Here is a 13488-nt window from a genome sequence, read left to right as displayed (position 1 = left end):
TAAAAACCACAGAATTGTCTACTTTAAATGGGTGAATTCTATGCTATCTGAATTATATTTCTGTTTTTTTGTTTGTTTTTTGTTCTTTCTTTTTTTTTTGAGGAAGATTATCCCTGAGCTGACGTCAGCTGCCAATCCTCCTCTTTTTGCTGAGGAAGACTGGCCCTGAGCTAACGTCTGTGCCCATCTTCCTCTACTTTATATGTGGGATGCCTCCCATGGCATAGCGTGCCAAGCAGTGCCATGTCCGCACCCGGGATCCAAAGTGGCAAACCCCAGGCCACCGAAGTGGAATGTGTGCACTTAACCACTGTGCCACCGGGCTGGCCCTGAATTATATTTCAATAGTGCTGTTTTTACGACATTAACCAGACAATTAATTACAAAGTGGAACAGCAGGCACACACGAGGCAATTTCTAAGTGTCTGTCACTGTGAATCAATTTATTTCCTTCTCTTTGGCAGCTTAATTAACGTCCCCCTGTTCCAACTGGTGAGAGTCAGCAGCTAGGGGACAAGCCAGGTGGTGGGGCCACTTGCTTTTGGCTTTGAAGGCTGGGTGGGAGGACTTTGCTGGGCAGGGAGGCCACCTTCCTTGGGGATGGGGGAACATCTGCTTCGTGCTTGAACACCCTCTGTGGGACCCGGAGCGGGTCTGGGTCTGGAGCTGAGGCTGTTACTCTGGGCCTGGTTAGTGTTAACTTGCTTCTGGGCCTGTGCCCTCGGCCTTTCAGGCTTACTTGCTTTACAGAGGCGTGGAGGCCACTGTCCCGGGCCTGCCACCCTGAGGGACCCCCAGGGATCTTTTCCTCTCTGAGTAAAAGCCTGCTTGGATGACTTTGGCTTGCAACAAGGCAGAGACCGGCCAAGAGGCTCTCCTTTCTCTTTACACCCCCGGGGGCTGTGCTGAGCAGCATCCAGACAGCAGCTCCAGTGCTCCTGCCCCTGTTGGTGGGTTTCTTCAGGGGTCCCCATCCCCGGGCAGAAGCAGGGCTGTCCCCAACTGCAGGTGCTCTTCCCACTGGTCTCTTTTTATTGCTTTTGTGTCTCATTTACTCATTCCAGCCATGTAGCCTCTTTGTTGTTCCTCAGGCCCATTGGGTCACACCCTGTCTCAGGGCCTTTGCACTGGCTGTGCCGGCTTCCTAGAAGGCTCTTCCCCTGAAACCTGCATGGCCTCTTCCTTCACCTCCTCCATGTCTTTGCTCAAATGTCACCTTTGCAGTGAGGCCTTAGGGACCACCCCTCTTAAAACACCAGCCCCACCCCTGAATCTCTTACCCCACGGTCTTGCTTTGCTCTGCTCCATCACCCTTACCACGTGTGAACTGCTAGGTGTCTGACTCACTCAGTTCGTGCGCTGTCCGCATCCCTCCAGTGAGAGGCGAGTCCCCGAGGGCAGGTGGTTTGGGCTGCTTCATTTACTGCGGTACCTGCAGGGCCTAAGATGGGCTTGGTTTACCGCAGTGCTCGACAAACAGCTGTGAGGGAATGAATGAATGAATGAATGAATGGTGGCAGCCCACTTGAAACTCAGAGAGGCAGGTTTCTCACTCTCCTTCTATGAAACAGGGAAAGCAAGCAAACCAAGGGCTCCCCTGAGCAGGGGGGTGTGCTGACGGGAGCCCCTCCTCGAAGCAGCTCCAAGAGCCTGGCACACAGTCATGGAACAACCGTGAGGAGGAGGAAAATCCTGGCATGTGGGTCAGGGAATCCCGCACAATGGACGGCGTCCTCCTGAGCCTGTGGCATCGCCACGCGCGTGCGTCAGGGAGGGCTGCCGGGAAGGGGGGACCAGCTGTCCTAGAAGTGTAATATTTTCTGGTGTAGTCACTGTGGGAAACAGTCTGGTGGTTCCTCAAAAACTTACACGTACACTCACCATAGGATCCAGCAATTCCACTTCTGGGTATACACCCAAAATAATTAGAAGCACGTCTAGAAGAGATATTGGTACATTCGTGTCAATGGCAGCATTAATCACAACAGCAAAAAGTGGAAGCAACCCAAGTGTCCACCGACAGATGAATGGATAAACAAAACGTGGTCCACCCACACGACGGAGCTTTGTTCAGCCTTAAAGAGGAAGGGAATCCTGACACCTGCTACAACATGGATGGACCTCGAGGACTTTATGCTAAGAGAAATAAGCCGATCTCAAAAAGACAAATACTGCAGGATTCCACACACACGAGGGACCTAGAGTCGTCAGATTCACAGAGACAGAAAGTAGGACGGTGGACACCAGGAGCTGGGGGAGAGGGAGGGGAGTGAGTGTTCAACGGGCACAGAGTTTCAGTTTGGGAAGATGACAAAATTCAGGAGATGGATGGTGGGGATGGTCGCACAACAATGTGAATGTCATTAACACCACTGAAGTGTACATTTAAAAACGGTTAAAATGGTGAATGTTCTGTTATGCATGCTATTTTACCACCATTTTTAAAAGTGTAATATTTTCACAGCCAAGGTATATGAAAATGAATAACTTTAAAAGGAAACAAATGAGCATTTGGTAGGAATCCCTGCTCTGACAGAATAGTCACATTTTCTTGTTACTGCTTCCAAATGTGAGAAGCCCGGCCCTACAGCCTTTATCTCAGGGAACGCACTCCCCTCCGAGCGACGAGAAGGCCGCATCACTGAGATAAAGATGGGGCACCATTCCCTTCCCTCCTGCGCCCCCTCCACCTCCACTGAGAACTGACGCTGCCTGTGGTCTCGGTCCCTCAGGATGCGCGGGCAGCCATGGGCCCCTTCGAGCCCTCCTGTCTGCTGCCCACCTGCCAGGATTACTGGACCTACCCGGGCTCCCTCACCACCCCTCCGCTAACCGAGTCGGTCACCTGGATCCTCCAGAGGAAGCCCATCGAGGTGGCCCAGAGCCAGGTGAGCCACGCCTGTGACCGTGTGGTAGGACTGTGTTGGAGAAGTTCCCCTGTCTGGCAGCATCACTAAGATTGCGAGCAAGCCTCACGGAGTTTCCTTCTCCGAGCGTGTTTGATGCTCCTGCACGAGAAGAATTTTCCAATTGGAATAGGAGCTCGTGGGGATTGAACAGAAGTTCCTGAGATCGCAGCTCTCCCTCTGACGTTGAGATATTAGTGTGTGAGAGGGAGAGAGACAGAGACAGAGAGAAAGGGAGGGAAGCCGGAGAGGGGACTGACATGAGGGGGCACAGCTATACTGCCGCACTTCCGAATCGTGAGTGGTTTGGGATTCAGACGCGGCATGGATCCCTAGGGTCAGACGCTTGAAGTAGGTCACTGCTTGCTCTTCAGTCTGTGTCGAGGTGAAGTGACTTTAAAAGAGAAGAAGTGACGTTATAGTTGGGACATAGGTCCTTGCCTGTAACGGACCACAGTAAGTATCTGTTGACGAATAAATTAACCGAGAAAGGGGTGTCCCAGATGGAAGCTGGAAAGCCGTGAAAGAAGTAGGGTCATTGAGGGCAAAGAGGCAATTCTGGAGTTTGTCCTGCTCTTTGGATGCTAGAACAGGAAGAAATCGAGATTGCAGAGGGTTTTCTCACCTGCTGTATTGAGAAGTTATGGCACTAGATATGCCGGGAGGAAATTCCAGAAGGATTGTGTTAGCCTGCTGTTGCTGCTGTAATGCTGAGTAACAAACCACCCCAAAAGTCAACAGCTTGTAACAAGTCTGTGTTTTTCCTGCTCCCGGGTCTCTGGGCTCGCTGGGGAGGCTCTGATTGGGACCACTGGCTGTCCAGGGCTGGTTCACAAGTTAAATGACAGAAATGCAAAAGATAAGCCACAGGGCACATGCACAGGCATCTGCTTATGTCATGCCCACTCACACCCTATCGGCCAAAGCAAGTCACAGTGGCCAGGCCAACGTGAGTGGAGCAGGGAGGAGCGACTGAGTGTTTACTGAGCCGTGTCCCAACCTATCACATACACACACCGGAGAGTCAGGGCTCACTGTCCGGGGGTCATAGGTCTGCAGTGACTTTTGTTTGCTTCCTTTTCCTTGTCTAAATATTCTACTTTTTTCTTTTTTTGCTAAAAATGAGTATATTACTTGTATACTTTTTAGGAAAGTTATAGTATCTTTTTCTCCGGAAATCTCCAGGACCTGGAAAAAGTCTGTCTGTCTAGGGCAGTTTCGGGTTTAGGAATGATGATTATGCAGCCAGTGTGCTGCCTCTCTCCCACCCCATGCCCAGGGCTGACGTTGCTGGTCAAGCCCCGTCCTCTTTCTGGGGGCTCTAAACGAGGTCTTAGAGGGTCCTCCAGCCTTATGATTCTGTGAGAATATTCTCTTATTTAAAAGTCTCGGAATGATGCTGTTGACTTTGAAGGGCTGACTTCGAGATGTGGGGTGTGTTACCCACCGTTCCCCCAGACCAGAACTGTTACAGACACGAGGAAGACATGAGGAGACACGAGGAAGGCCTTGTTTGACAAATGACCCCTGTCACCCAGACCCCTTTTGTCACCAAACAAACAAGTAATAAGCCCCCATCACGTGTCACATGTTGTAACAGAAGAGGGTGGGAGAGGCCTAGGAATGAGGGGGTGATGGAAACAGGGATGCATCTCTGCACACTGCCGTCTGGAGGGAAAGCAGAAACAGGCTGGGTGGTGGAGCACAAAAATGTAGAGCAGAAGCCGCTTACCCTGACCAGGGAGCTAGGGCGTGCACCCTCTGGGTGGTGGGCCAGAGTTTGCCAGGTGGGGGAGAGGAAAAGGGCGCATTTATAAGAGGGTCAATAACACGTGCACAGCAAGAGCATCCTGGACGGGCACACTGTGCTGAGTGCCCGGGAAACTGTGCACCGCACTCCCACAACTCCAGGGGGTGCCCCATCGGTCCAATAAACGGTCACTGTGAGATCTAATCCCAGTTTCCATATTTAATTAGACATGTGACTTATTCTCACAGAGCTCATCAGTAAGTTCTGAGAAGAGATGAGATGATGCATAAACGTTCACTCTGAGTGAAAAGCAACCAGTGTTACCTTAGCATTTATGCTGTGTGCATGAGTTATCTATTGCTGTGTAACAAATAGCTCCAAAATTTAGTAGCTTAAGAAAACCATCATCCTTTCTCATCCCTCAGAGTTCTGTGGGTCAGAATTTTGGGTGGCCCTGCCTTCAGATCTCTGACGAGTTGCTGTCAGATATCAGCTGGCGCTGCAGTTACCTGAGAGCTTGATGGGCCGGGGGATTCACTCCCAAGTTGGCTTATTCAGGTGGTTGGCAAGCTGGTGCTGGCTGTGGCTATGGGCCTCAGTTCCTCTCCCGTGGGCCTCTCTGTGGGGCTGCTTGAGTGTCCTCTCAACATGGCTGCTGGCTTCCCCAGAGCAAGAGATCCAAGAGAAAATGTGGAGGCTGCAAGGCCTTCTCTGACCCAGCTCGGGAGACACTCCCGCTATATTGCGTTGACCATATAGGGCCAACCCTGATTCAACGTGGGAGGGACCGCACAGGCCGGAGGGATCCCAGGGGTTGGCTCACTCTGTACCCACACCCGGCTTACTCTGTTGCTCTCCATTCCAGCTGGCCGCGTTTCGCACGCTCCTGTTTTCTGCCCTTGGTGAAGAAGACAGGACGATGGTGAACAACCGTCGCCCCCTGCAGCCCCTGATGAACCGGAAGGTCCGTGCGTCCTTCCAGCCCACAGGAGACGGCGCAAGGTCCTAACCTGATTACGTCCAAGTTAACGGGCAGAATCGGCTTTAAAAAGAAGTATTATGTCCCGAGTGTCATGGTCTGATCACACGTCACCTCGAAATTAACGTACAAAGTTAAAAAGAGAGAGCACTGTTTTAGTCAAGGTACTTTTCAGTTGCAAGGAAAACAAATCACTTCAAAGAAGCTTAAGGATGATAGGGCATGGAACCCTGGGACAGAGTATCCCAGGGGACCCACGGCAGTGCACGGTGGCCTCATGGGGCCGAGCAAGCCCCAGCTGACCGAGGTCGTCTGCCCGGCCCTCTCACAGTTCCACGCTTTCCTCTCTGCAGACGGGCACCCTCTGTTTCCCCACATTCATGGCCACCCTGTCGTTTCCAGGCAACAGAGGCTAAGACCAACATCTTTCTTTGCCATTTCCAAATTCCTGGATGTACCAGCATCCTGGGGCTGCTGTAACAAATGACCACACACTGCGGGAGGGAGAGTGAAATAAACGAAATGCATTTTCCCACAGTTGTGAGACAGAAGTCCACGATCAAGGTGCCAGCAAGGTCGGGCTCTGGCGAGACTCTCTCCTTGAGTTGCAGACACCATGTTCTCACTGTGCCCTCACCCGGCCTTTCCTGAGGGCATGCAAGCACCTTTCTCCTTTCCTCTTCTTCTAAGGCCAGCAATCCTACCAGATTAGGACCCCACCCTTATGACCTCATTTAACCTCAGTTACCTCCTAAAAGCACCACCTCCAAATGCAGTGACGCTGTGGCTTAGGGCTTCAACATATAAATTTGGGGGGACTCAATTCAACCCATAGCAGCTGCAAACTTGGTGGCTTGAAACGATAGACATGTATTCTCTCATTGTTCTGGAGGCCAGAAGTCTGCAATCAAGGTGGGCCCGACTGGCTCCCCCTGGAGGTTCTGGGAGAATCTGCCCATTGTCTTCTCCAGCTCCTAGAGGCACCACATTCCTTGGCTCATGGCCCCTTCCTCCATCTTCAAAGCTGGGGAGTTTTCCAGAGTTGCTTGGTATATGCTGCCATTTAATTGCGGTCACTGGAGGGTGTGTAATTGGTTTCTCCCTGCGGGGTTTTTTTAAATTGTGATGAAATACACACAACATGAAATTACTATCTTTAACATTTTTAAATGTACAGCTCAGTGGTATTAAACACATTCATAATGTCACGCAGCCATCACCACCATCCATCTCCAGAGCTCTTTGCATCTTGTAAAACTGAAACTCTGCCGCCATTAAACACTCACTCTCCATCCGCCTTCCCAGCCCCTGGCGCCCACCATCCTACTTTCTGTCTCTATGAATTCGACTCCTCTGGGGCCCGCATATAAGTGGAATCAGACAGAATTTGTCTTTTTGTGTCTGGCTTATTTCTCTTGCATAATGTCCTCAAGGTTCATCCATGTGGTAGCAGGTGTCAGAATATTCTTCCTTTTTAAGGCAGAATCACGTCCTAATTGAGAATGGCATTTTTATTTTAATAGCATTAAAAACATTCCCTCTGGTAGAGATGCAGCTCTACAAACAACCTAATCATATTATCTTCCGACGTGACCTTACCGTTGGATAAATGGCGAAAAACAGCACAGAAAAATAAGCAAATGCAAGCCTGTCCACAAGGTGTGGTGATAAACTCCATTTCATTCTGGGGAGACAAAGAATAAATAGACTTATTATAGTCCACAAAAATGTCTGAAATCAAAGAGAACCTATGGGATGGATGTGGCTTATTTTGGCAGAGATTTACAGTTTTTCCCCCCATCACAGAACTTCCTCAGGTACCAACAATTTACGGTCTGGCGTTGGGCCATTCAGTGTTCTGGCACCAACTACAGAGAAAGCCGCCCTAAACTTCCTTATACGTGTTCTTTCCTGAAAAGGGGGCACTGCTCCCCAGCGCCCGTGACAGTGCAACGCTTTGTCCAAACACAGCCCAACAAGCTTTCATGTTGGTTCACAAAGGCCCTGGAGGCAGTGTTGTCTCACCTCAGTCTAGGGGCCTGGGTGATGGTGCACACCGTGGCAGTCAGCGCTGGGTGCAGAACATGGATGGGTGGATGGTTCCCATCACCAAGGACAGGTGGCATCCTGAAGGGAAGGAGATATTTTTAAGTTAGGTTTGGACCCAAAAATATTTCTTGTCCTCTGGGGAAATGCAGCCATTCTTGAGTCTTTATGGAGAGTTTGCTGCAGCTGCTGTAACAAGTTAACACAAACTTAGTGGCCTCCAACAACCTTACAGTTCTGGAGGCCAAAAGTCTGACACGCATCTCACTGAGCTGAGTCAAGGTGTCTGCAGGGCTGGCTCCTCTAGAGGCTCCAGGGCAGAATCCGTTCCCTCACCTTCTCCAGCTTCTAGAGGTGCCCACACTCCTTGGCTTGTGGCCCCTTCCTCCATCTGCAAAGTGCATCACTCCAACCTCTGCTTCCATCGTCATGACTTCTCTCTGACTCTGACCCTCCACTTCCCTCTCACGAGGACCTTGTGATTCCGTTGGGCCCACCAGATAATCCAGGATCATCTCTCATCTCAGGATCCTTCACTTAATCCCATCTGCAGAGTCCCTTTGCCACGGAAGGTCACATATCCATAGGTCCTGGGGATTAGGTCGAGGACAGCTTGGGTCCTTACTCAGCTGACCACACTGTATATGCAAAACCAGAATGTGGCGACTTCCGCCAAGCTGCACACAACAGCCCTGAGGTTGGTCTGCCCTGGGGGTTCATGGAGGGGATAGACTGGGCAAGGCAACAGGGAACCACAGGGCTCAGTGGGGGAAGAGATGTTGGAATGTTCTAGAGCTCGCTATCCTATACGGCAGCCCTCAGGCACACGTGGCCATTGAGCGCTTGAAATGTGGTCAGTGCAACTGAGGGACTGAATTTTGATTAGATGTAATTTTAATTAGTTAAAATTTAAGTGCTACATGTGACCAGCCAATGGCCACCATGTTGGATGCACAGTTCTCTCTCTTGACCTGGGCCTTACATAGGTGTGTACATGGGAGCACAAAAAACCACTGAGGTGAGCACTCAATATTTGTGCCCTTTACACACATGGGATGTATATTACACCTCAGTTTAAAGCAAACACTTCGCTGCCCACTTGAGAGCTGAGGTTTCTGAGGCCCTACAGACAGGACACGAGGCCACCTGGGATGTCGACACACGCAATTCTGGGAATAAATGAAACAGGCGCTGGGAATAAGATCAGAGGCACCAGGGTGTACCGACGAGGGTACAGGGCCCACAGAAAGACTAATCAGGGATGTCACCAGGGTCACCTAGTGGAGGCCCCCGACAGACAGTCCTCCCGTGGCCTCCTTCCTTAACTGCCGAGGACATCGTGAAATGTACTGCCACCAGGTAACTGGTCCCACCCAGAGAAGTCAACTCTGTTTACGGAGTCAGGACACGAGTAATTCATTGTCAGCAAAAACGGTTTAAAATAAAATCTGTTTTGGTTCGTAAAAGGATCGAGTTCAGTGGCGATGCCAAGTGAAAGCGGGTTGGCTTGAAGGAATCAAATAGATGTTGAAAAAGGAATGCGATTAAAACGGATGTGTCTCAGCTCAGCTTTACGCTGACATCCTGCTCACTTAGGATGGAGAATTAAGAGAATACCCAGCAACAGGCCTGCCGCCACCAACAGTAGTCCACACAGCTCGGCCGCGCTCCCAGCCAGGCCCTGGGCTCAGTGTTATGCACATTCTCGATCCTCATCCCCTGTGTGTGTTGGCACCACACGGGGCCCGGCTCCGACCCCTCAGAGCTTATGGTACCCTGGTCTGAGGACTGGTGCTTTTAAAAAGCTCCCCCGTGACTGGCCTGTGTGGCCAGGTATGAGCACACAGCAATCCCGTTTATAATGGGTTCACAGAAAGTTCCATGCAAATGTCCCCAGGTTTTGATGGGGAAACTCAGGCTCACTTGGGAGGTTGAGACCTGCTCAGGAGGGCAGAGCAGGAGGGAGCCGCTCCTGGATTGTGGGCCGTCCTGGGGGCCTGCACAGAGTTTGTTCTTGCCCTTCTGATGTGCGCAATTAAATGCAATAAAAAATGCAGCCTCTCAGCAAAAGGACAAAGTCCTGGACTTCACCACTTAGTGAGAAACCTTATCCTATAATAACCTGAAGGTGGATCGTGATGGAAACTCCACCCCGAAGGCACCTGCTCAGGCCTCCTGTGGCTCATGGGGACGTGTCCTCAGATAGGAAGCAGCGGCCATCATTGGAGGGTTGGAGCTGGGGATGGGGGCACAGAGCAGCCAGGCGGCTGTCCTCTGTGGCCGTCCATTTCCAGAGGGACTTTGGGCCGAGAAAGGTCTGGGTGTCCAGAGGGGTCTCACAGGCCAGAGAAGGGATGGCAGCACCCTGAGCTCGGTGCCCCTCGCCACACGGTGGTATCACGTCTCAGCAAGAATTCGGGGAAGACAACTTTCATCCTCCTTTTTCCTGTGGACACAACGGTCTTTGTCCCCTGGTGGATGTTCTCTCCTTTGTAAAACTGGCGTTAATCCTGAGACCCAGATCCCCCCGGGACCACGTGGAACCTGGGTGCCCTGCAGGGAAACCACCAACCCCTGGGGAGGAAATACCTTGACTGCAAGCCTCACAGCGACGGATGAACAGCAGGCCGGGCCCTTCCACACCATCCTGAGCGTGGGGACATCAAGGTCAAGGTCTGCGGGGCTACTGGCTGGACGGCGTGCACTGTGACGGGACTCAGGACTGTGTGGTGGGGTTTCCGGCCCAGTGTTTAAAGTTCAAGCCTTCCTCCCTTTGCTTTCATGCTATTTTTTCGTTTTGTAAAAATGCAAATGTGTGAGAGGCCTTGCTCCCTGGGGACAGACGGCCACCCGCCTCGCCTCCACGTCCTGGGGTGATTGACCCGAGAGCCAGAGAAACTCACTGGAGTGGCTGCAGGACTCACAGGGCCCCTCCACACTGCCCCCCAGGACAAACTCGACAGTTCTTAGGTGGGTGCCCCTGCCCACCTCCCCACCCCTCTCCCTGTTGCCCATTCTGTGCGGCCAGGAGTCCAGCCCCTTCCCACCCCAGGTCTCCTCGGCCGCTCCTGGCAGGCCTGGCCATCCCCACTCTCCCCCCGCCTGACGTCTGCTCCTCCTTCTGCCCTCAGCCAGAACACCCACTCCTCCTGGAGGCCCCCCTGGAGTCCCCAGATGGCACCTGGGGCACTGCTGTACCCTAGCAATAGCGGGGTACCTCGCTCGGTAGATCTTGTCCCTCCTGCCGAAGGGGGCCCACTGACCCCATCTCAGTAAATGGTGCCTCCACCTACCTAGCCTCGGGGTGCCCCCTGGGAGCCCCTGTTCCCTTATTCCCTGTACCCCAGGCACCAGTGGGTCCTGTCGGTGGCACCCCCACCCTGCTGTGGATTCCAGCTCACTCACTGTTCATTTTTTCTGCTGCTGCCGCCAGGCTGCCCCATCTCTAGCCAGAATTACACCCTGGCCTCCTGATGTCGCCACTCCTTTCCAGCATCTCCCTGTTCCCACCTAATCAACTCTTCTCTTAAGAGTGCAGGGATTTTGCGGGGGGGGGGGGGGGGATGTCAACTTGACTATCTGCTTCGCTGTTTAAAACCAAGGCTTCCCGTTACACTTGGAATTAAGTACTAGCTCCTTCTGGCGGGATCTGGACCCCCAAGCTCCTATCCATGGTGACCTCCACATGTGGGGCTCCCTGTTCCGATTGCTGTCCCCACAGCTATTCTCACGAGCCACCCCTCACCGTCAACCTCCTCCTCTGCCCTGCCCGCTGGCCTCCCTGCCGTCCTTGGCCCGCCGTTTGGATCTGGGCCCTCACTGCTGACTGCAGCGCTCAAGCTTGTTAGCTTGCTTCCCCCGACAGGGTGGTGTCCTTCTTGCTCACAGCACCAAATAAACATTCGTTTGGTGGAAACTAAACGAGGTGCTCCACCTTGTAGAGCTCAGTGTTCCTGCCACCCCTAAGTCCGCGTGGCGTGCTCTTGCCTCAGCACTTAGGCCTTGCTGTTCCCTCTCCTGGGAATGCCCTTCCCCTCTTGCTCTGCTGGCAAACATCCTTCTATCGCTCAAGGCTCAGCCCGAGAGCCTCCGCTTCTGTGATGCTGTCCTTGGCGCCACCCCGGGAGTGAACCTCTCTCCTGAGTTCTGCACGTCCTGCTGACACCTGGTGTTCAGACCCTTCACGTATTGTCAGGGGCTTGCAGGTCACCCAGGGGCTACGTTTTCTTCTTCCCAAGCTAGGCACGTGTCGAGTGATCACTAAATAATAGATGAGTAGATGGAAGAAAGGCAAGGTATTTGATGCTTCAGGTTACATAATCAAAAATCCACTTCAAATCAGAGAATCCGCTGACTCTCATCACTGAGCAGTCTAGAGAAAGTGAGTGACAGGGAGCAGGCATAGAGCAGTTATGGAGCAGCATGGAGAAGGTGTGGAGCAGCACGGAGCAGCCCAGGTTCATGGGCTCTCACAGGAGGAGCCATTGTGTAGGGCGGTGAACAACATCCTCCCAGACATTTCTGAAATACAGAATCGAACTCGCGGCTCCCAGCATCTGCCTTGGCAGCTCTGAGCGCCCATCCCTGACCTCGTGTGCACAGCATCTCCCTCACAGTCACTGTGCCCAAAGCTGAGAGGAAGGGCAAAGGGGCCCAAGCAAGCAGCTCTGAAAGCCGTGGCTGAAAACAGCTCAGGTCTCTCCAGACTCTGCAGAACCACAAGGGCTGCTTCCGGGGCATGGGCGCCAGTCCCGGCACTGCTTAGCTCCGGGATGTGGAGCGCAGGATGGGCTCTCCTGGCAGTCCAGGGCAAGCGGCAGCAAGCTCAACGTGAGAGTCAGCTCGTCCACACGCTTACTGACACACAGGTTCAGCTGACACTTCTGAGGCTAAGCAGGAGAAATGGCTGGCTCCCAGGTCTGTGGAAATGTCGAAATGTATGTCAACAGGAATAAAAGCTCTCCTGTTTCCTCCATACTAAAATGTGTTCACCAACTGCAGCATTGAAGATTAAGACTGTGTATTTTTTCAATGTCAAGATTATTCTGTCAGAATTTCCTGTGTCAGTTTGGGATTTTTTTTTACTAGCATTGAAACAGAGGAATTATTTTTAAGCAAAGTGAAATCTTCTGAACCTTTTTACTGAATTCTGGAACTTCAGAGGGGGCCACCCTACAGGTGTTCAAGGCCCCGGAACACATAAACACAAATGAAAGGTGTGGACATCAAACAACAGGCGTACCACGTGGGCTTTTCATGTATATCCACCTCACCTCATCCTTGATTTGTTTTATTACTTCACCACAAAGCACACAGCTGCACTCCAACTCAACACCCCACAACTATTTATGGAACACCTCCTACCAGCATGAACGGTTATCGTGCAAGACATTGAGATCCATCAGTGAACGAAACTCCAAGGCAGACCGAGCCCTGCCCTGGTGGGGCTTCATCAGCAGGGAAGATGGTGCAGACAGTGGATGCAATAAGAAAGTGTGGAATAACTCTTTGACATCAGTATTAAAAGGATCTTTTCGGACACCATGTCTTCTCAGAGAAGGGAAACAATAGAAAGAATAAACAAATGGGACTTCATCAGACTAAAGAGCTTCTTCAAGGCAAATGAAAACAGGATTGAAACAAAAAAACAACCCACTAACTGGGAAAAAATATTTGCAAGTCATATATCTGACAAAGGCTTAATATCCATAATATATAAAGAACTCTCACAACTCAACAACAAAAAATCAAACAACCCAATCAAAAAATGGGCTGGAGACATGAACAGACATTTCTCCAAAGAAGAT

At 51.7% G+C, this 13488-nt stretch overlaps 1 protein-coding gene across 2 annotated transcripts in view; it reads left to right on the top strand.

The window, feature by feature from the left end:
* CA5A (carbonic anhydrase 5A) overlaps positions 1-7280 on the top strand; it is a 35582-nt gene extending 28302 nt beyond the window's left edge. Inside the window, exons 7-8 of one of the 2 annotated variants that reach the window (XM_046681795.1) lie at positions 2733-2888; positions 5522-7280. In XM_046681795.1, coding sequence (XP_046537751.1) covers positions 2733-2888; positions 5522-5665 — 300 coding nt within the window. In that variant the 3' untranslated portion in view covers positions 5666-7280. The remainder of the gene's footprint in view (positions 1-2732; positions 2889-5521) is intronic. The other variant, XM_046681796.1, reaches the window with a different exon arrangement.
* Positions 7281-13488: the final 6208 nt, after the last annotated feature.

The sequence above is a fragment of the Equus quagga genome, chromosome 13, assembly GCF_021613505.1.
Source record: "Equus quagga isolate Etosha38 chromosome 13, UCLA_HA_Equagga_1.0, whole genome shotgun sequence".
NCBI lineage: Eukaryota > Metazoa > Chordata > Mammalia > Perissodactyla > Equidae > Equus > Equus quagga.
This window is presented reverse-complemented; position numbering and strand designations above follow the sequence as displayed.